The 24499-nt window shown below is 40.7% G+C and overlaps 1 protein-coding gene across 1 annotated transcript in view; it reads right to left on the bottom strand.

The window, feature by feature from the left end:
• The window catches only part of LOC144688541 (brefeldin A-inhibited guanine nucleotide-exchange protein 2-like), a 110750-nt gene that overhangs the window by 60703 nt on the left and 25548 nt on the right, over positions 1-24499 (bottom strand). Inside the window, exons 2-6 of the mRNA XM_078555252.1 lie at positions 16744-16774; positions 15232-15364; positions 11192-11335; positions 9917-10096; positions 1462-1726 (exon numbers count right to left, since the gene is read on the bottom strand). Coding sequence (XP_078411378.1) covers positions 1462-1726; positions 9917-10096; positions 11192-11335; positions 15232-15364; positions 16744-16774 — 753 coding nt within the window. The remainder of the gene's footprint in view (positions 1-1461; positions 1727-9916; positions 10097-11191; positions 11336-15231; positions 15365-16743; positions 16775-24499) is intronic.

Below are 24499 nucleotides of genomic sequence, written 5' to 3' on the forward strand. Positions count from 1 at the left end.
TGTTTGCCATTTAAATAATACTGCAGTGGAAGATTGAAGCACAAAGCCAAATGTAGCTCCGCTACAAAAACACCCTGGAAAAACTCAGCAGGTCTGGCAGCATCTGCGGAGAGGAACACAGTTAACGTTTTGAGTCCAAATGACCCTTCAACAGAACTAAGTAAAAATAGAAAAGAGGTGAAATATAAGTTGGTTTAAGGGGTGGGGGGAACAAGTAGAGCTGGATAGAGGGCCAGTGATAGGTGGAGATAACCAAAAGATGTCACAGACAAAAGGACAAAGAGGTATTGAAGGTGGTGATATTATCTAAGGAATGTGCTAATTAAGGGTAGAAAGCAGGACAAGCAAGGTACAGATAGCCCTAGTGGGGGTGGGGTGGGGTGAAGGGAAGGGATCGAAATAGGCTAAAAGGTAGAGATAAAACAATGGATGGAAATACATTTAAAAATAATGGAAATAGGTGGAAAAAGAAAAATCTATATAAATTATTGGAAAGGGCGGGGGGGGGGATTGGAAAGGGGGTGGGGATGGAGGAGAGAGTTCATGATCTAAAGTTGTTGAACTCAATATTCAGTCCAGAAGGCTGTAAAGTGCCTAGTCGGAAGTGGTCCATCTCTGACACTTCCCTTCCCTTCCTTGACCTCTCTGTCTCAATTTCTGGTGATAGCCTTCCGGACTGAATATTGAGTTCAACAATTTTAGATCATGAACTTTCTCTCCTCCATCCCCACCCCTTTTCCGATTTTCCCCCTCCTTTTTGTTTTTTATAATAATGTATATAGATTTTTCTTTTCCCACCTACTTCCATTATTTTTAAGTGTATTTCCATCCATTGTTTTATCTCTACCTTTTAGCCTATTTCAATCCCTTCCCCCCCACCCCACCCCCACTAGAGCTATCTGTACCTTGCTCGTCCTGCTTTCTACCCTTAATTAGCATATTCCTTAGATAATATCACCACCTTCAACACCGCTTTGTCCTTTTGTCTGTGACATCTTTTGGTTATCTCCACCTATCACTGGCCCTCTATCCAGCTCTTCTCGTCCCACCCCCCCCTTAAACCAACTTATATTTCACCTCTTTTCTATTTTTACTTAGTTCTGTTGAAGGGTCATTTGGACTCGAAAAGTTAACTGTGCTCCTCTCCTCAGATGCTGCCAGACCTGCTGAGTTTGTCCAGGTATTTTTGTTTTTGTTCTGGATTTCCAGCATCCGCAGTTTTTTGCTTTTATCTTAATTGTCTACTTACTCAATTGTTCCTTTCCCGTGACAGTAATTAACACCTCATATTAAACGATATTAAACTATTTTAAGCCATGTTCAGTTGTAATACTCTTATAGTGATATTCTCTTGTAACTAGGTTTGGCTGGATGGCAGTTTTACTACTCTGCAGATTTACATTTTTTTGACACGGTTCTAAATAGTAGTTTTTAGCCAAAATTTCAAATAAATATGAACACCTGCAGTATGCAAAGAACAATCAGATGCTACATGGTCGTCTTCTATATGGTCTGCTGTTGTCCCATTTTCCGTTTCTGAGATTCCAGATTGGGTTTTCTCCTGCATGGTATCCGCTTCTCCCTCTGTAGAAGCCAGTCTGCAAGAATGTTCTTCTATTCTATCAAGTTGTGGAGATCCAACTAAACTATGAGGTCCAGGAGACTGCTGAAGCTGATGTTGATGCTGTTGCTGCCTGCCTTTCTCTAGGTCTTTAGCCTCGTGTACCTGCAAAGTGGATAGCCAGATTCCAATGTGAGAAAATTGTCTTAACTATGGTAGCTTTACAACAGTTTTTGGAACAATAATTCATCTAGGGGGTGAGGGGAGTGGGAAGGGGGGGGATGGGGCATGGGGGAGATTTCCACAGCAAGTTCTGGTCATCCTGAAGAACATTATGTAGGATGATTCACTATAGGATGTTGATGTAAGTGGGTTCAAAAGTATTAGGCTATACTTTTCTAACATATTGTTTGAGTGTATGCCAAAAAAGCATGATTAAAAGAAAAATTCTGTTAAAAGTCAGCTCCTCTATATGGCTGAAAATCTGTTACCATGCTGGACATGACAAAATTGTCAAGGCATTTTGCTGGCATGGTGAACCAGAATTATACTTGGAGCAACAATTCATTGTTAGAAGCCCAAAATTTAAACAAATTTCCAACACTGTTTCCTGGCCTGCAGTTGCTTCAAATGTAAGCAACATTTCAGCCAAAGGTATCGAAGCTGAAAAAATAGCCCTTAATGAGTGAAGAGTTACAGCCATGACTTAAAAAAAACTCACTTGGTTCCTAATCCTGGAACATTAAAACTTCAAAGGAGTTTTTAAAAAAATGTCTTTAGCAAGTCTTATGTGCTTCAAATGGACAGGTTACAAATCATGTTTGAGACATAAACTGCAGTTTTGTTACTTAAGGAAGTACTGTATTTGTACTGCATAGCTCCAACTGGAATTCACCTGTCCAAGAGCCAAACTTGTAGAGTCCTTTTCATAGCCATTAACATTTAGCTGTTTTTAGCGTGTAGGTGGTTGATGTACACACAGTACCTTTCCAACTCCAAGTTTAAATAAACTGTTCAGGAGGTCCAGCTGACCCTTCAAAAGACACTTGAAACTAGATTTGATACTACTTTGCAATTATATTAGATGCAACATCAATCCTATGAACTTTCAAATTACTAATAGCCTCATGTAACTTATGTCCAGGGTTAGTTAGATGTTCACACAAGTTAAATCATACTGTTAAATGAAAACTGCTCCACAGTGATGAGGCTATACAGCGTAAAATACTGATTGAGTGATAAACAACTCGAGATAATGCCAATGGAACAGATTGTTTGACTGCAGGTTGCTCATCCAGAAAACAAACTTGTGCAACAGCTGGACAATTATTACAGATGATTGCTGGAACAGTGCTCCTTAGCATCAACACTTCCTGATTTCTAACAAAAAACCTTATGTTGCACAAAGCCTGACATGGATCAAGCGGAAAAAAAGACTTTTAAAATGGGTTTGACATGACAACGAAACAGGCTTCGTCTCATGGGAACACAATTCCCTGAATGTTTGAATCCTGCTTTGTATCCCAAGTGATGAGTTGCATTCAGCAATTTGTTTTCCCTTCTTTCACTCAAATCACCTCTCCAGCTAGAGCAGTGGAAGGCCTGCATTTGCTGATGTGTTTATAATCTTTGCCATAACTTCTCAATAACAAATTATCAGAGGTAACCTCAATAGGCAAAATGTCCTTCCATCTTACTGAGCCAAAAAATTGTGTTACACTTACTAATTCTGTGAAATTGAGCCAAGTACAACACCCATTCTTATTAGTTACAGTCAGATATTCAACTATCTGGCAAAAGAAGGGTGAGGGGATGTTGGAGGATGGGAGTAACTCATTGCTGAGCCTGATCCTCTCAAAAGATTTTTAAACACACATTCCCACAATATATAGTTAACTGTGTATTAATTGTGTTCAGTTATATGCAGGTGTTGGACGTTAACTGGGGATTCACTCAGAGGGTTGTGGGTTCACGTCCCACTCCCGGAAAACCAAGAACTGTGATTGTACTCAAAGAGTTGCAATCTGTGACTGCTGATAACTCGAAAGAGTATAAATAGGAACAGACTGAAACTGTGGTTGTTGGTTTAGGGCAGGTGGTGCATGTTTGTAATGTATATCTCTGTAAATAAATGCTTATCAAATATGTAAAGGTTGGCTCCAGTTCTATCTGCATTACATGGCTTTCGAGACTATAACATGGTAGCGGAGAATAGTGCCTAAAGGTGCAGATTGGAGACTAAGAGAAGAAACTCAGATTTAAAACGAAATTCGTGACCACTGTGGAAAATTGTAGAAAGCAAATGTTAATTAGCAGGGCATGGTTATCCTCTGATATTCTTGGAGTCTGAACCATATGAACCTGCTGGAAGAATGAAGTGGGTATGTAAATATGGGTTATGACTTTACGAAAGAGAAAACAAGGCATTGAATTGGTACTGCAGCTTCCTACAAGAAGTAAAAGCAGAATGAAGTGTTTTGTGGGATAGATGCCTGTCAGCTGGGCAACTGGGTCTAACTGGTGTTCTATTTCATGAGAAGTAGAGCCCGTTGGATCAGAAGTCTGTTACCTTAGAAATAGTCCTGGAAAAACAGTTATCTCCTTCAGCCTTCAAAGAACAATGAGACATTCCACAGTGTCACAAAATAGGAGGCTCAGTGATCGTCAAATTTCAAAATAGCCCAGAATCAGATGCAGGCGTCAACAAAAGCAAGAAAACAATTAGGAGAGCAAAGAGGGGATATGAGAAAGCCCTGGCTGGTAAAAGAAAATCCCAAGATATTCTATAAGTATATCAATGGGAAGAGGATAACTAGGGAAAGAGTAGGGCCCGTTAGGGACCAAGGGGGCAATCTATGGGTGGAACCAGAGGACATTGGTAGAGTGTTGAACGAATACTTCACATCCATCTTCACCCAAGAGAATGAGGATGAAGGTATGGAACTTGGGGAGAGAGACGCGAGGTTCTTGAGCAAATTGATATAGGGAGTGACAAGGTATTGGCAGGCTTAAAAGTGGAAAAATCTCCAGGTCCGGATGATTTGTGTCCCAGACTGTTGAGGGAGGCAAGGGATGAGATCGCAGAGGCTCTGACCCAAATTTTTAATTCCTCTCTGGCCACGGGGGAGGTGCCAGAGGACTGGAGAACAGCTAATGTGGTTCCGCTATTTAAGAAAGGTTGTAGAGATAAGCCAGGGAACTACAGACCAGTGGGTCTCACGTCAGTGGTAGGGAAACTATTGGAAAAAATTCTGAAGGAGAGAATCTATCTCCACTTGGAGTTGCAAGGTTTGATCGGGGATAGTCAGCATGGCTTTGTCGGGGGGAGGTCATGCCTAACAAATTTGATTCGATTTTTTGATGAGGTGACTAGGTGTGTAAATGAGGGTAGTGATATGTGATAAATTTGATTGGATTTTTTGAGGAGGTGACCAGGTGTGTAAATGAGGGTAGTGATATGTAGTTTATATGGATTTCAACAAAGCCTTTGACAAGGTCCCACATGGGAGACTTATGAAGAAGGCAAATGCACATGTGATACAGGGTAATTTGGTAAGGTGGATTCAAAATTGGCTTAGTTGTAGGAGACAGAGGGTGATGACAGAAGGCTGCTTTAGTGACTGAAAGCCAGTGTCCAGTGGCGTACCACAGGGATCTGTGCTGGGTTCCCTATTATTTGTCATTTATATAAATGACATAGATGCCTATGTGGGGGGTAGGATTAGTAAGTTTGCGGATGACACAAAGATTGGCCGGGTGGTTAACAGTGAGGTTGAGTGTCTTGGGCTACAGGAAGATATAGATGGGATGGTCAAATGGGCAGATAAGTGGCAGATGGAATTTAACCCTGAAAAGTGTGAGGTGATACACTTTGGAAGGAGTAATTTGACAAAGAAGTATTTAATGAATGGCATGACACTAGGAAGTTCTGAGGATCAAAGGGACCTTGGCATGTATGACCATAAATCTCTGAAGGCGGAGAGGCATGTTAGTGGGGTGGTGAAAAAGGCACACGGGACACTTGCCTTTATCAATTGAGGCATGGATTACAAAAGTAGGGAGGTCATGTTGGAGTTGTATAGAACCTTGGTGAGGCCACAGCTGGAGTACTGTGTGCAGTTCTGGTTGCCACATTATAGGAAGGATGTGATTGCACTGGAGGAGGTGCAGAAGAGAGATTCACCAGGATGTTGCCTGGGATGAAACATTTAAGTTATGAAGAGAGGTTGGATAGACTTGGATTGTTTTCGTTGGAGCAGAGAAGACTGAGGGGCGACCTGATTGAGGTGTACAAGATTATGAGGGGCACGGACAGGGTGGATAGGGAGCAGCTGTTCCCTTTTGTTGAAGGGTCAGTCATGAAGGAACATAAGTTCAAGGTGAGGGGCAGGAGGTTTAGGGGGGGGATGAGAGGAAAAACTTTTTTATCCAGAGGGTGCTGATGGTCTGGAATGCACTGCCTGGGAGGGTGGTGGAGGCGGGTTTCCTCACATCCTTTAAAAAGTACCTGGATGAGCACTTGGCATGTCATAACATTCAAGGCTATGGGCCAAGTGCTGGTAAATGGGATTAGGTAGGTAGGTCAGGTGTTTCTCATGTGTCGGTGCAGACTCAATGGACCGAAGGGCCTCTTCTGCACTGTGTGATTCTGTGAAAAGGATCAAGGGTGGGCAGATTGAGGATGAAAGCACTTTTAGCAGATCAAGGGCTGCTTGATAAAATGAGTGATTATGGCATAAAACAGAGCCATCACATTCACAGGCCTATTACCCAGAGTGGGTACTTGGGTGACATATATTTTAAAGGGGTCTAGTGAATAGAGGGATGTGATAATTGTGAGGCATACATGAAAATCTATTGCCAAGTTTAAATATTGGTTCAATGTTCAAGATGATGCCCAAGAAAAGAGATGGCAGGATAATGTCAAAGAGGGAAAATTTAAAAAAGTACAGTGCAAGTATTAATCTTGAGTCCAGAAGTGACTCTTACATCAAAACGATCACCTACAGGAGAAAGAACCTCAATAGTGCAAGAGGGAGATCTCACAGTTGTACTCCTGGAAAACATAAATGTGCATGTAGAAACGTGAAGGGCAATCTCGTAGTAGTCATCCCGGCAGTCATAAAAATGGATGTAGAGTAAAGGTTTTTCTCATAGTCGTAGTTTCTGCTGACAAAAAAAATGGGTGGAGAAGCCTAGCCTAAATATAGCAGATAATGAAATAAAGGCCACAGAAAAGCCTAGTCACAGGACTAGAATAAGTATTTGAGATCGTGAGGTTTTGGTGGCTGCCAATAAACTTAAGGATAAACTAACGAGAGGCAGAACAAAGGGAGCTGGAGTTCAGAGTTTATTTTGACATACCACATAAGGGTCAATCAGCTTTGCTGCATAGGTGGATTTGTAATGAAAAAGTCCTTGCAGATGGGGCTTGTAAGGCTAGAGCTAAGCTAGTTGCTAGGGGCTTTAAGAGTGACTGGGTAATATAGATGTCAGAGCAGACTCTCCGACAGCCTGAAAAGTAACCATAATTATTTTTTGGCTCTTTTGGCCACATTCATGGGAACGCAAGGTCAATGTAGTGCAATGCTTTTTAGAAACTGAACAAACAGGCAGCAGATGCAGATGGAAAGCTATGGAAAGTAAACCAAGTCTATGGCCCAAGTAATGATTGCAAGGTATGATATTGTTCAGTGAAAACCAATTTAAAGGTCATGTTCAACTAAAAGCAGATCTCTCAATATTTGACTGGAATCAAACGAAAACTTTCATGACATCTTCATGATGCATGTAGGAAAGTCCATGTTTAATAATTTTAATAGTTTTACTTTAGTTATGTGCAATTATCAAGGAATCAAAGTATATTAATCAATTAGCTCAATATGTTAGGCACATGTATCATATTATGTGAGCCTCTCTTTTTAGGTGTGTACCATATTGCCTTAGGCAAAAGTAATGTTATGTTTTATGGTTTTACACCAGAACAAATGTTGAAGGAAACTCACTGTGGCATTTTATGGCTTGATTAGAGGACACTTGTGAGGTCTCTCGTAGTTTAAATGTCAAAGCAAATAATGCAGAAATGCTGTAGAAATTAAACTCTGGGAAGTGGTTTAACACTTATGCTATATTCCTCTCCAAAGCCTATTGTGTGAAGTAAACCAGTTTTAGGTCTCAAATTTCAGTTCTAGGTCTTAAATTGTCTTAAACAAAAATAAAAATACCTGGAAAAACTCAGCAAGTCTGGCTGCATCTGCAGGGAGGAACACAGTTAACGTTTCGAGTCCTTATGACTCTTCAACAGAACTAAGTAAAAATAGAAAAGAAGTGAAATATAAGTTGGTTTAAGGTGGGGGAGGTGGGACAGGTAGAGCTGGATAGAGGGCCAGTGATAGGTGGAGATAGCCAAAAGATGTCAAAGACAAAAGGACAAAGAGGTATTGAAGGTGGTGATATTATCTAAGGAATGTGCTAATTAAGGGTAGAAAGCAGGACAAGCAAGGTACAGATAGCCCTAGTGGGGGTGGGTGGAGTGAAGAGAAGGGATCGAAATAGGCTAAAAGGTAGAGATAAAACAATGGATGGAAATACATTTAAAAATAATGGAAATAGGTGGGAAAAGAAAAATCTATATAAATTATTGTAAAAAAAAGGGGGGGCGGGGGGATTAGAAAGGGGATGGGGATGGAGAAGAGAGTTCATGATCTAAAATTGTTGAACTCAATATTCAGTCCAGAAGGCTGTAAAGTGCCTAGTCGGAAGATGAGGTGCTGTTCCTCCAGTTTGCGTTGAGCTTCACTGGAACAATGCAGCAGGCCAAGGACGGACATGTGGGCATGAGAGCAGGGTGGAGTGTTGAAATGGCAAGCGACAGGGAGGTCTGGGTCATGCTTGCGGACAGACCGAAGGTGTTCTGCAAAGCGGTCACCCAGTCTGCGTTTGGTCTCTCCAATGTAGAGGAAACCGTATTGGGAGCAACGAATGCAGTAGACTAAATACTTAAACGGTCTTAGCTTTTTGACTTAAAGTGCCTTAAGGGGAAACAGTCATTTTCCTACAAAGTATACAATACATTCGTGCATTACTGTGGTTTTTATCATCAGTTTCTGTAATCAGTGTTGTAAAGTCGTTTTTGTGGCTTTCATTTCTTAAAGACATGTATCAATAGAATATGGTATTTTGTTACGTGTATGGCTACCTCAACTTTAACACATCAATTATCTTTATGCACTGATTTTATACGAAGCGTAGTAATTTTGTAATTGCTATACTAGTTTAAGACTGTGTACCTCTTGGAGTTTTAGTTATGTTGTTAAATAACTTGCTTCACGCATCAGCAGTCATTAAGAAGTTACATATAGGTGTCTGAAATTTCCAAAACGTCAAAGATGTATCAATTAAGTCTTTTGGGACGATGAGCCCAGAGCATCAATCATGAGGAAGTGAGACCAGGCATACTCTTATCACAAATAATCAGACACACAAATTATCTTGTGGTGCCTTGTTATCTTAGTGGACAATATAAACTTAATAAAATAACAGGGAAAAGCTATAAAGAGAAGCATATTCCCACAAGTGACTGACGTCTTAGGGAAGGAGTTAATAAGTGATATCAGCAAGGTGACCATCACCCTTAAGAGATCAATCAGACATGGATCATACACCACTTAACCATTCAGGGACTGAACATGTGCTGCTTCAGCCAACCAGAACTAAAGGATACTACTGACCATGCATCGAGGTAGTGGCTTGCAAGGGTTAACAAGCAACAACTTTCAGTAGCTAGGCACGCAACATCAAGAAAGAAGAAAACACTTCAGTCAACAAGAGACAGCATCACAGTCAACCGGAAATGACAGTTTCCATTGCTTTTGCTAAGTATTGCATTTTGTACTTATTACAACTAACTTAATCAATTCTATGAAATTTGTTTTGAAATTGTTGTACATATAAAGTCTAATTTTCAAAAACAGATCAAATTAATTGTACGCAGGTGCTTTCACTTATGCTCCCATAAAGAAGAACAGAATGAATCTGGTGCATGCTGGTAAACAAAAGCTTATAAAAGTGTGTAAAGATTGGCTCAAGTTCTATCCTTAACTATGTGGTTTTCTGAAATATAGCATATACTGCAGCGATCCAGAAGAAAACTCTGGCAAATTTTTCTCCCTCTTTAATCAAGAGCAGTGAGGCCAATGTAGCCAATCTATTGAGATCAATAATTCAATACAGACCATTGTTCAAAGCTATCACCTTCTGCTCTGCAGAGCTGTCATCTACTGCCTTCAGCAACAAAGCTGCCAGGCATAAAATAAACTTGACATCCTAAACTGAATTTTTATTTTAAATACATACCACTTGGTTTTCCATCTTTGTAAATATAACATTGAGCATCTGTGTGAGAGTAGCTTTTGCTGTAGTTTGATTGATCAGATTTTTACTAGCTAGGTAGATATTATAGCAGGTCCGGACAGTCTGCAAAATTGTTCCTTCATGGATTTCAATGTGAGATGAAGTCACAGCAGTGAGCAGTGCCTAAAATGATGAGCAACAGATAAACAAGCAGTGAAAAAAAGTCCACTTCATGGAAACTGCACTCAGTTTAATACTTTCAATATAATTTGATTTTCCTTAGCATCATCCCCTTATCATTTTCAGACTATTGTACAGAGATTTCACTGCCGTATACATTTTTCATGCAGGGTCCATCTGCTCAAAATATTACATCATTATTTAATAATTTAATGTTAGTTCTTTATTTCAAAATATTGTGGTTTAGAAATATACTGTCATTCATTTTTAACGAGTTGGAACTTCACACAGCTACAATATGCTCAGTTGCCTTACGACACATGAAATGAAGTATAGCAGTAGTCGGATTAATTCCATCACTAACAAAAATACCTGCAGGTTCTTGGCTGCAGCCCCAATTTAACCCTTTCCATTCTATTGCAATTACAATTTAAAATCCATCATAGAGTCTGCAACCCCTCTTGTGACGATTTCAGCTAGCTTAATTTTTTTCTAAATGAAAATGTATTAACACTACTGTTAGCCAGTGAGTTGCACTGTGTCAACCAATGAAGAATTGTCAAGCAAGTGCAGGTTGATAACACTGTCGACGACTCCCTTCATCACTTTGATGATTGAGAGTAGACTTATGGGGTGGTAACTGGCCTGATTGAACTTGTCCTGCTTTTCATGGACAGGACATAACTGGGCAATCTTCCACATTGCCAGGTAGATGCCAGTTTGTACAAAACTATTCCAGTACAGCTAAGGGCAAGGCTTGTTCTGCAGTACATGCTCAGATTCTGAAGTGAGATTTGAACCCATTATCAGAATGCTAATAGGTCAGAATGCAATCAACTGAGCCAAAATGACACTTAGAATGTAAGTTTAAAGAGTGATGGACTCAGAACTGATTTTGATGTACCAATCAAACTGAAAAGGTACCAATGTCTACCTACACATTGTGGGTGGCTAGGTGCAACGATAACTGTTTGGTAGAGTTTAACATGTAAAGTTTAAGGATCATAAGATGAGTGTTAGATTTTTCAGAGCTAAGAGCCACATGATCTGCAATTTCCCTGTTGTACAAAACAGAATCAGTGGAAATGTCAAATATACCTTAATTATCTGAAGCTGAACTCCTTCATCTGTCTGAGTTCCTTGGAAACATCCACAAATGGTTTCAATAATCCTATCAATCAGTCTCTTTCCAGTCGAGCTGTCAGGGGCATTACCTGTGATATGTCCATATGCTATCAGCTTCTAAGAAAGAGATCACAACAATGCACATTTTAGTAAACATTGAGATAAACAGTGCTTTCCCAAATCTATAGTGGTAACACAAGGGGGCATCCAAAACCTGCCAATACAATTTGACCCCCATCATTTTCAGCTGATGCATCTTTTTGAAATGTCAAGCTGCAATACTAATAAAGAAATTTTAAATCAGTGCAAAGTTCTCTTGGACCTCTAATACTCAGAACTGTATTTCTGCTTGGTATACAAGTGTAGACAGTAATGTTCACAGCCATGGGTTCCAATGGTATTTCTGTGCAATTTTCTTTAATAAGAAACATAACAATACCTCCAGAATTCTGTATCAGCGTATGTTTTACATCAGTGTACCTGTGCCAGGATGGTTAATCAAAAGTTTGAACAAGTGATATTCCACATCCCATTTGTTACAAGTATGAGGTTTATAACATTATTATGTTTGAGGCTGTATTTGTAAGTTAGGGGAAAATGAAGGGGCTTATGTGACCTGTTTGGAAGTCTGTCCAACAAGATTAAAGGAAGGCCCAGATTGTTTTGCTGGTAAGTGTAAGGTTTTCACACTTGGAGACAATGGCAGCAGCATCTGTGTTTACAGGGGTTAGACTGCAAAGTCTCAGGAAGATGAGAACGTTGAGTTATAAACAGTTATGCTTTAAACTGTTCATTTACTTCCAAGCTAAGAAAATTGGGGTAGTTAATCAGCATTTCCACCTGGATAAAAGGCCCATGTGATTCATGCTGCTATGGAGATGGGTTTTCAGAGGGGAAGGGTTTCCAAGAAATCCCTGAAAACTCTCAGATACAGCCAGTCTGCTAGGCTCTGGGAGAGAGAGAGCAACTAGAGGCTGAAAGTCTCTGCAGTTCATCGCAGTGGAGTCTTATGCTCTGATTGAAAAGACCAAAGTCGTGAGAAGTTAAAACGAGGCTGGGAGATTAACCTAGCTTGCACGAGAGAGAGATTCTGTGGGAAAGCTCTCACCATGAAGGACTGTTCTGCAATTATATACCATGCTGAGAAAGGACAAGAACAGAAGTAAACCCTCGGGAGCTAAGAATCACATTGGGCTGGCTCCTGGAAAATTGAATGTCTACCTAAAGGACTGTGTAAAGTATACCCGTGAAGTTTTTTTTTGGTCTGTTAAAAGTAATGGGGAGAGTATGGTTCTGGAGTTCAAAATATAAGCTACCTGCAAAAGTAGTGTTTAGTCATTAGTGCTTTTAGTTTGTTTATTATAGTAAAGTCCTAAAATGTGAAATCTTGTTGTGTCATTCCTTCAGCTATTAACTGGAAGTTCAAATTTCTTGTTAAACGTTCAAGGCCTCCACGGAGATCATAACACAATTTCAACTGTGCTACAAACAGATAATGTTGTTGAGAGTCTGGGGATGACTCCAAATCAGGAAAGGAAGAATGAACTTTTGAAAGGAAGCCATCCCAAGCTATAAAAATGAAGCAAATAACCAATTACCAAGTACTAGGGATACACTAAAAAGCTAAGGAAGGAAAGTGCATGGTGCAGATAAGAGAAAGAAAAATTACAAATAAAACCATGCATTGTGATGAGCATTCAACCAGGGTATATCATAGAAAATCTACAATCTAACAGGACACGTTTGGCCCATCGTGTCCATGGTGGTTGACAATGAACTACCCAGTCTACTCTTACCTTCCTGCACTAGGTCCATAGTCCTGCAGATCACAGCTTTTCAAGTAAACATCCAAATAATTTTAAAATATGGTCAGAGTTTTTGCCTCTACCACCCTTGCATGCAGTCTGTTCCAGGTCCCTATAATCTTCTGGATACCCTCCTCCATTCACAGGACAACAGATCCATACCCTCACATGTCAGAGTCAGGCATAGCTGGGTTCATAGTTGCTAATTTCAAATCTAACTGCAAATCGCTGAGTAACACATGGTTGGATGACCAAAGCCACTTGCATGTGCAGGTCCATAAACACCTTCAAAGTCTTCAGGAAAAATATTGAACCCTTATATCTATATTAAAGCAAAGTATTTATTCCCCAAAAACAGCTGAACACGTAAGAGAGAGAGATAATGTCAATGCAGCTGAAAACAATGAATCAAATGGAATCTAAGAACATTTCCTGTATATTCTTCTGTTTGATTCAAACATTTTTCTAAAGATCAGAGACGTCCTTGATAGAAGTAGTTTAAACATCTGGATTCGGATTGAACACATGGATTTCTTTTATAATGATCCCAACTGGACAAGCCTGATCCCAGGGTGGAACCCGGCTTGGTAGGTCCTAACTTTTATTTTTTTGTTTAGATACGTGGAAGATAGCTACTGAACAGAGTCACAGATGTCAGCTGATGAACTTTTAACAAAAGAATAAAACATTTATTAAACAAGAAAAGATGAACTATATTACAATACTCCTTCAACCACAGCTATACCTTTACAGATATATACAGATTTGTAAGATAACAAGTTACAAAAGCAACATTATATACTAATGTTCACAGTAAGTATAAAATCCATGTAAACCAATAGGTGACCTGTGGTCAGACACACCACACTCTGAAACCAAGTAACAGATGTTACCCCAAACAGATGCTATGGGCCTCTCATCAACTCCCCCCTGAGACCAGTCACACTTGAGCCAATCAATCTCACTGAACTCAGTCTTTCACATGAGGCTTTCCAATCTCCACTCTCCAAGAACTCGCTGTGGAATCTTCTCCCAAACCAACGCTTTCTTTCAGATGCCTTCTGCAGGGTCCACCTCCAGAGTTTCAAACTGTCCTTCCAATGTTCCTCTCCCCTGGGTCACAACATGCATTGAAGCCTTCTTCCATGCAATGTCTCTTATCGATTCAGCCATCAACAGTACACCACTGCTTCACATGCCCATAGTAAAGAGTTACAGACCTTCAGCTGTCTCTTTGGACCTTGTGACTTCTCACAAGCCTACATCACTTTGAATCTGCTTCCTGCAGCTTTCTTCTCTTTAAGCTTGAAGCTTTCCTCTGCTCCTCACTCTAAGTTCACTTAACAGGACCGTTCCCAAGTTCCTTCTTTTGACTATCAGGTCTTCTTGGGACTTTCTCCTGTTCACTCTCCTGGATTTTGAAGACTTTATTCTTCAGTTTGAAACCTGCTATCAGTCCTTTTTCTTGTCCTGGCACCTTCTTCCAACTGAACTCAAAATGCGTTCAGTGTGCGTATGTGTGTGTGTCCTGCCTCTCTGGACCCTTGTTGCTAGGCAACAGCACAGTTTTTTCCACTTGTGTTTGCTTTAACTTCTCCCCAAGAGTTGTAAAATTCATTAGAAATGCAGCTGTACAGCTTTAGACCTGCTGTCTCCACTCGAAATTGAAACTAGATCCCTTCACCTTTTAACCCAAAGAGAAAAAAAGTCAATTAAACTAAAACTTAAAGATATACCTTATTCCCAACACCCAAGTACACATATAATTTACCTCAACCATCTCCGTTTCCTAACGCTTTTCAAACAAATCCTCTTCTTGATATTAACCCACTGTTGAATTCAATTTCAAGAACATTTTTGATAGACGAATTTAAATTTATTAAACTTATGAGAAGGACACCTGGTGGTGCAATTCCAGGTCTTGCAAAGAGCAAGGCAAACAGGACTATGCTAATCCCATGCAACTTCCATGAGGCTGATTTAAGACATTATTGCCAGAGGATTGTGGAGTGTTTACAAACCTTACACTCTACAGCAGTGAACAATCAGTGTTTCTTTTGTGGAGGGAAACCTAAAAGTGACAAATGAGTAATAGTCAGGGAGAAGGAAGGAACAAATAAGTCAGGTTTGAAGAATTTGACACTTACAGTTCAACATTTTATTTGCAACAACATTAAGGAACGTGTTTCATCAAGCAATTTTACACACCTGCAAGCAGTCCAAAGATGTGCTGATAATTCGAGGGGATTTTGATTGACAGGCCAACTCAAATGGAAGAAAGTACTTATCAGCCTCAATGAAGTTTGCCTTTGGTGCTGCAGAGACATTTTTGTCTCCGGCTCTATAGAGAAAAATTAGTCCAAATGAGTCAAAGCACAATGTGAAGAAATGGGCAAAGAATCTTGCAACAGGTCCATTTTCCAGCAGCTCCACAAAACAGTAAAAAACAATATTAGAAATCAATTAACTGGGAATTAACATACATTAGCCACTGACACAAAAACTAACTTTCTTCCAACATGTCACACCACGTACAGGAATCTTCATGTTCTTCTAATTAACTTGGACCTGTTACAATATTGTAAAGAACATATCTTTTTATTTTTTCATTTCTATTGGACTGTGAACTAAAATTACAATGGCTGCAGTTTGAAAGGCATGTCTACTGGAACAGTGTGAGGATATATACAATGTTGGTGTCCTGGAACAGAGTGTGGCAAAAAGACAAGATGGTGCCGAGCAAGAATCCGGTCTAACGTGGAACTGCATGGCAACAACATTTTAATTGGCTCCTAACCAGGTGACCAGGGTTTGTGAGAGAGCAGTGCAGCAAAAAGCTCCTAGCCTGACAAGAGAAAAAACCTAAAGCCTCTTTCTCCTGTGTGTCCAAGATTCCAATAATTCTACAATAATAGCTGCCTGTTTTTTTCCCCTCCTATCTCTATAACCTGCTCTCTCTCCCTCTCTCTGAAAAACCTCTGTCAAGAGGAAAGGGGGAAAATCACTGTTAGATACATTGAAAAGCAAGTGCTCAACCAGTGAATTGAAGACTGAAAGTACCAGAAGACCACATTGTGTCATCAATAAAGAAATGAAAGGAATTTGGAAGACATCGATCAAAATCAACCAATTGAATTGTGCACTCTGGAATTGGTGCGATTGAACTGTTTTATCCCACCCTTAAAATCCATGTTTTTGTGTGTCTTGTATGTGTGTGTATAGGGATTTAAGAAGGGGTAGGGTTTATGTTAGAGGGAGTTAGAGATTAGCAGTTCATATTTCTTTCTTTTGCCTCTGGTTAAAGACAATTTGTTCAATAAACAGCCATTTACTTATTAAGTTTACAAACCTGGTGCTCGTAAACTGTTAACCTAAATTAGCAATAAGGTGGTTTGATCAAACTTTTCACATTTGTTGCCGTTTGGGGAGCAGTGGGGTTTGGTATTGCAGCGCACTATCCTCAGTGAGTCGTGGCAATATAAAAATATTGCTGTACTGCCAACTTGATTGTATTATGTAAAAATAAATCAAGGGTTTATTTCAAGTATATATATATTTCTATCCCTAGTGAAATCGTACGAAAGGTTAATGTTTGGTGCTTTTTTTGGAACAAAGTGTCATTTACTGCCGTATCAAGTCAAGTAACTGACACCCACATCTGTGAAACAATAAACTAGATACATGACAATTTTCAGAAGTAATAGAAACTGCATTTCCTACCTTTGTTTCTCTATTTCAGCTTTTATTTCTTCTGTTGAAGAAAAAAAAATCACAGAGTTACTATCTATAGTTAAGTGGCACATGGACATCGTTCAAAAACAGTGCTTCAAACAAATTTACAAGACAAGTGTACTGTAAAAGCTTCCCAAAATGATCGCTGGCATAGTCACCATGGGCCTAATGCCTCTTTCTGTGCCGCAAACATTCTGCATTTCTACGTTCAACTGTTACACCTTTGCAAAAATACTCCAAACGGACATCAAGTACACAGGAGCCTAGTAAATGTTATGAACTAATATAAAGGACCAGTCCTTCAGGTCACATTCAGTCAGACCAGCACAGTGGCCATTTAGAACAAATGGTTGACTTCAGTTTGGATTAGGTTCACATTAGTAATATAATTCAACATTTTCTGGGTCCATAAGTCAATGGCAGAAATGAACAAGTCAATTTAAAATCATCAATTTCTTATGTTTTATAGGTTGTCACAATATAAAATTAAAGCCATACATATGAAAATAAAGTCTAGGGAAGCAGCCATGGAACAGTTATACCAAGAGCTGCACTATTCAGCACAAGAATGCACACAAGACAGGATTTTTCCTTGGCTCAATTCCTTATATGGATTTAGGATGCAGAAGTTAAACAGCAATATCCTTGAAAAATACATTTTCTAGTCATCACCAATGAAGGAAAGAACTGGAGAAACTCACCAAGTCATAATCGTGACAGTGGCAGAACCAAAAAATATATAGCAAAAAGGGGGAGGTAATGGCACGGTGGTATTGTCGCTGGACTAGTGATCCAGACACCCAGGAAAATGCTCTGGGGGCCCAGGTTTGAATCCCGCCATGGCAGATGGTGGAATTTGGATTCAACAAAAATTAGAAGTCTAACAATGACCATGGAACCACTGTCGATTGTTGTTAACAACCCATCTGGCTCACTAATGTCTTTTAGAGAAGGAAATCTGTCGTCCTTACCTGATCTGGCCTACGCATGACTCCAGACCCACAGCAATGGTGGACTCTTACATGCCCTCTGAAATGGTCTAGCAAACCTACACAAAAAAGTCATGAAACTGGGCGGACCACCCGGCACTGCATTCAGCACTGGAAACGACAAAAGCAACCTCAGCCCTGTCAACCCTGCAAAGTCCTCCTGACTAACATCTGCCTAAATGGGGAGAGCTGTCTCACAAACAATTCAAGCAACAGCCTAACACAGTCATCCTCACAGAATCATACCTGACAGACACCACCATCACCATCACTGGTTATGTCCTGCCCACCAGCAGGACAGGCCCAGCAGAAGTGGTGGCACAGTGATATACAGACAGGAGGGAGTTGCCTGGGAGTCCTCAACATGGACTCCAGACCCCACAAAGTCTCATGGCATCAGGTCAAACATGAGCAAGGAAACCTCCTGCTGATTACCATGTCCCGCCCTCTCTCAGCTGATGAATCAGTGCTCCTCCATGTTGAACACCACTTGGAAGAAGCACTGAGGGTGGCAAGGGCACAGAATGTACTCTGGGTGGGGGACTTCAATATCCATCACTAAGAGTGGCTCGGTAGCACCACTACTGACCGAGCTGGCCGAGTCATAAATGACATAGCTGCTAGACTGGGTCTGCGGCAGGTGGTGAGGGAACCAACAGGAGGGAAAAACATAGTTGACCTCATCCTCACCAACCTGCCTGCCGCAGATGCATCTGTCCATGACAGTATCAGTAGGAGTGACCACCGCACAGTCATTGTGGAGATGAAGTCCCGCCTTCACACTGAGGTTACCCTCCCATCGTGCTGTGTGGCACTACCAAGGCAAAATGGGATAGATTTCGAACAGATCCAGCAACTCAAGACTGGACATCAATGAGGCACTGTGGGCCATCAGCAGCAGAATTGTACTTGAACACAATCTGTAACCTCATGGCCCGACATATCCCCCACTCTACCATTACCATCAAGCCAGGGGATCAACCCTGGTTCAATGATGAGTGCCGGAGGGCATGCCAGGAGCAGCACCAGGCAAACCTAAAAATGAGGCGCCAACCTGGTGAAGCTATAACAGGACTACTTGCATGCCAAACAGCATAAGCAACAAGTGATAGACAGATCTAAGCGATCCCACAACCAACGGATCAGATCTAAGCTCTGCAGTCCTGCTTCATCCAGTCGTTTAATTGTCCACCACCATTCACAACTAACTGGAGGAAGAGGCTCCACAAATATCACCCTCTTCAACAAGTGGAGGAGCCCAGCACTTAAGTGCAAAAGATAAGGTTGAAGCATTTGATACAATCTTCAGCCAGAAGTGCTGAGTGGATGATCCATCTCGGCCTCCTCCAGAGGTCCCCAGCATCACAGATGCTAGTCTTCAGCCAACTCGATTCACTCCACGTGACATCAAGAAACGGCTGAAGGCACTGGATACTGCAAAGGCTATGGGCCCTGACAATATTCTAGCAATAGTACTGAAGACTTGTGCTCCAGAACTTGCCACGCCCCTATCCAAGTTGTTCCAGTACAGCTACAACACTGGTATCTACCCGGCTATGTGGAAAATTGCCCAGTTATGTCTTGTACACAAAAAGCGGGACAAATCCAACCCGGCCAATTACCGCCCCATCAGTCTACTCTCCATCATCAGTAAAGTAATGGAAGGGGGTCATCAACAGTACTATCAAACGGCACTTGCAATAACTTGCTCAATGATGCCCAGTTTGGGTTCCGCCCGGGCCACTCAGCTCCTGACTTCATTAAAGCCTTGATTCAAACATGGACAAAAGAGCTGAACTCCCAAGGTGAGGTGAGAGTGACTGCCCTTGATACCAAGGCAGCATTTGACAGAGTGTGGCATCAAGGAGCCCTAGCAAAACTGGAGTCAATGGGAATCAGGGGGTAAACTCCACTGGTTGGAGTCATACCTAGCACAAAGGAATATGGTTGTGGTTGTTGGAGGTCAGTCATCTCAGCTCCAGAACATCACCACAGGAGTTCCTCAAGGTCCTTTCCTCGGCCCAACCATCTTCAGCTGCTTCATCAATGACCTTCCTTCCATCATAAGGTCAGAAATGGATGTTTGCTGATGATTGTAACGTTCAACACCATTCACGACTCCTCAGATACTGAAGCAGTCCATGTCCAAATGCAGCAAGACCTGGACAATATCCAGGCTTGGGCTGACAAGTGGCAAGTAACATTCGCGCCACACAAGTGTCAGGCAATGACCATCCCCAACAAGAGAGAATCCAACCATCGACCCTTGATGTTCAATGGCATTACCATCACTGAATCCCCCACTATCAACATCCTGGAGATTACCATTGACCAGAAACTGAACTGGACTAGCCATATAAATACTGTGGCTACAAGGGCAGGTCAGAGGCTAGGGATTGTGTGACAAGTAACCCACCTCCTGACACCCCAAAGCCTGTCCACCATCTACAAGGCACAAGTCAGGAGTGTGATGGAATACTCCTCACTTGCCTGAATGAGTGCAGCTCCCACAACACTCAAGAAGCTTGACACCATCCAGGACAAAGCAGCCCGCTTGATTGGCACCACATCCACAAACATTCACTCCCTCCACTACTGACACACAGCCGCAGCAGCGTGTAGCATCTACAAGATGCACTGCAGGAATTCACCAAGGCTCCTTTAACAGCACCTTCCAAACCCACGACCACGACCATCTGGAAGGACAAGGGCAGCATATAGGTGGGAACACCACCACCTGGAAGTGCCTCTCCAAGTCACTCACCACCCTGACTTGGAAACATATCGCCGTTCATTCACTGACGCTGGGTCAAAATCCTGGAACTCCCTTCCGAACTGTTGGTGTACCTACACCACGTGGACTGCAGCGGTTTAAGAAGGAAGCTCACCACCACCTTCTCAAGGGCAACTAGGGGTGGGCAATAAATGCTGACCCAGCCAGCGAAACCCACATCCCATGAATGAAAAAAAAAGATTCACCAAGCCATTAAGTGCAGACAAGTTTCTGCTTGCCAATTCTCTTCCCTCAAGACACTAACTCCTTATTCGGATACAGTTGCATAGGCCCAGTCATTCTCCAGTATCTTGACCAAATGACCTTTATTTATTTGGTCAGTGACTGCAATGTCAGATCACAGGAGCTGAACAGCCAAATCAGTTCCTGCCATACACCAATGCACACAATCTTTAGTGATAGTTAAGGAGGACACAGAAAGGCTATACTGCTAAAAGCTAAAATGATGGAAATAGCAAATCTTGAATGGAAAATATCATGAGTAGACCTGACATTTTAGCAGAATCTGGAAAGAATACATCACGCAGGCCAAAGATTGTCATGAATAAGAAACCTCAGTTATCATGGTAACTTATTGGAAGAGATATCGGAGAAATTGAGAAAAAAAGTACAACTTCTTTCAACCTTTATTGCAACAAAAATCAATGTGCAAGGTCAATGTGAATCTTGAGAAACAAACAACAAGCTCTTTTGGAAAAAAAAGTTTATGCAGTTGGCATTTAAAGAAGACGGGGCCATCAGCAAAGAATAACTGGGAAAAATGTTTCAAAAACCAGAAAATTTTCAGCTACCATGTAAAAACCAAAATACAAAACTACTTACGCACACCTATAAAAGGATCATTTCATAGTTTTGACATTTAAGTAGCATAGACCCAAACAATGGTGATAATGTAGCGTTATGCCTCTGAAGGGTTTCAACAGAGCAGTAAGAGCACATGGGTCTGTTCAGGGGCAACCACTTCAGCATTACCATGTCTAAGCAGCACAAGGGTTAAAAGCAGTATGAACGCCAAGTTGGAATTGTTGACATGTGATTGCATGAGTTGAAACTCATCAAAAACAGCAACAGCTATTACAATAGTTAGTCAGGTAACTGAAACATAGATAACAATACTAATATGAACAATGGTTTTATAATTATGAAAAGTATGAACTCTTACGTCACAGAATATTACAACAGCAAAACAGAGCAGACAGCAAATAAGTCTGCACCAATGCTTTTCTCCACATAACTCATTGGTTGAATTCCACTCATTTGTTTGCACTTAAACTCAATGTCTTGTTGTTTCTGCTGGATTATTTGGTATGATTCACCTGAAATCAGCCATGAGAGAGAGCAATTTCAAGAGCAAATTACATTCAGCGTAAATCTAGTTTCCACAATCTTATGCTAGTTGAAAAAGATATTGCACTGCAAGCCGGCTGCATCACAGAACCGGCCGCTCTCCCAGCATGAGTTAGTCACCAAGGCAAGCTACCACTCATCATGCCTGTGTGTAGGCCTTCAAGGAGGCTCAAAATTAAGGTTTATTTATCACTCAGAAGCTGATTATACTTGTTTCACTGGTGCACATTAATTAAACAACTAAACAGAATCATTTAACTCATTTTCAAATTGGGTTATACACAGATGGTGCATTAGACATGATTTTAAAATGCTCATTTTTCGTGATAAATCCATTTTCAACTGTATTAATACAATTGCACCACATTATCACTCTTAAATTCTTCAAGAATTTTTTAATACAATTTTTATATTTAAATTACATTATAAAATACTACCTGATTGTGCTGGTTCATAGGTTTTACATTTGAAAATCTTCAAGGTAAAAAAAAAGTGCTCAACTAAGGAATCATGGGAAAAAATGGACAGTTGGAACATTAAATTGAGACCCTGACTGCTCTCATTAGTTCCTATGATTCTATACCATTTCTTGAGGAACAAGGAGCCCTCTTGGTCTCCTGGCCACCATTCGTCCCTCAAACAATACCAAAAAAAGGTCAGCAGGTATTACATCTCATAGTTGTGCACCAAGTATCCATCATGTTGGTCAATGTAACAGCTTGCTGCACTTGGAAGTAATTAACTGTAAATGGACACAAGAGATGTGATAGGACATAAAAATAGAGCTTTTCATTGCATGGATTGGACTACACTGAGCCTCTAAAAATCAAGAAGCCTAGAAAAGCTGTCACATCCACATGTTTCATTGTCAGGAAGATAGAATAATGTTATTGGAATTTATTGTAAAATCTGTGTCTATATGTGTGTGTGTATATATATGAGAGAATTAATTGGATTAAAGGCAGATGGTCTGAAGGCTTTGATGTATTAGAAGATAAACTAGGTTGTGCTAAGTAGGTAAACATGGGGAAAGTTTAAAATGTAAGGTGTAAAAGAACATTTGCATTTTTAAATAAACCAGACTAGATTCTTTACGAAGGAGGAGTGAAATTCACCTAGTCTGGTGAATTTCAGAAAGTGTGTTTATTTTTCCCAAAAATCAAAATTACTGGTAAATTGATACTGTGATAATTTTTTATGATAAGGGAGGTAACGCCCAAAGGCATAGTGAAACAATGGGAATTTGCATTCAAAGGGGAAAATATGTCTAAAGGAGATAAGGCTGTGTGTAAAGACAGGCATTTTAAGATCTAACAAGTGTGAAAAGCCTTCAGTATCTATGCCTCAAGCTTCTGTCTACAAAGAACTGAAGTTAAGAAAACTCACTTTGAATTGGATTGTTCAGGGTGTTATGTTTCTTTGCCTGCGTCTTTTAAAAATCTGTGTGTCTTACCGTTGCCTTAACGGAGGTGGAACTGGGAGTCAGATTAATTAGGGGATTTAGAAGTTATTATAGTAGTAATTTGTAGATATATATATGTGCTTAAAATCATTTCTCTTATTAATAAATGTTTAATCTTGTTTTATAAAAGCCAATAAGGCTCAGTGGTCTTATTACTACTGAATTCAAAGCCTGCATCTTAAAACATAGAAATTGCAAAAATAGTTGTGGCTCCAGAGTTCTCTCTGGGATTTGAACAACTCAGCATTTACCATAGGCTGTGCCATAACATTCATAACAGAAATCCTGGACCACCTCGTCTGCTTTTATCCTAGACCAGTGGTTCCCAAATTTTGGTTCACTGTTCCAAGTGGGGTCACAGAAAGAGCGAATGGAGTCACAAGATCCCAGACTGTGCCCTGCATCAGCACCAAGGATCACATGACATCTGGCCCTGCCCTTGCCCTGCTCATCTTTCGGTCTCTCTCCCCGGGCCACATGCACCTGCATGCAGATGCTTCACTGAGTCTCGAAGCTCGGACCTGACCATGAACCTCGGGGCAATGGCTCTGCTGCTCAACTGCAGCCTGCCTGAGCATAACCCCATCATCCAGGCACTTCAGAATGACCTGAGCTCCAAAATCATCCACTCAAGACGCTCATCTGTGCTTCTGCTCCTTCCTGGTCCAGGTCCATGAGCTGGAGTGGCTGAGATGAAGTAACGGTCTGGTGAATATCATCCTTAAGAAGTATTTTACATCACAGATTTTCATATTTATATGATGGATTGTGTGTTGATCTATATGAGAACTTTAATAATTACATACTGAATGTTACTATGCTGCTTTACTGCTGTTTTGTTTTTGTTGGCATCTCAAGTCACATGAACTTTCAAGTGTTAAAATGGGGCCATAATGGAAAATAGTTTGGGAAACACTACCCTACACTTATAAATGGATGAGTAAAATAACTGATCAAAAAAGATGTGCAGTACTCATTGTAGATTAACTAAATCATACCAAATTCTGAAATTCAATGTTCATAGATAAATATCCACTTTTGCTCATTCTCAAGTTAGTGTACATTTTAGTTAATTTCAGGAAATACTCCACTGCTAATGCAATGATTAATGTCACACTCTACCAACTACCTAAAGTAGCCACAATATTCCAG

Source organism: Cetorhinus maximus, chromosome 13, assembly GCF_964194155.1.
Source record: "Cetorhinus maximus chromosome 13, sCetMax3.hap1.1, whole genome shotgun sequence".
Classification (NCBI taxonomy): domain Eukaryota; kingdom Metazoa; phylum Chordata; class Chondrichthyes; order Lamniformes; family Cetorhinidae; genus Cetorhinus; species Cetorhinus maximus.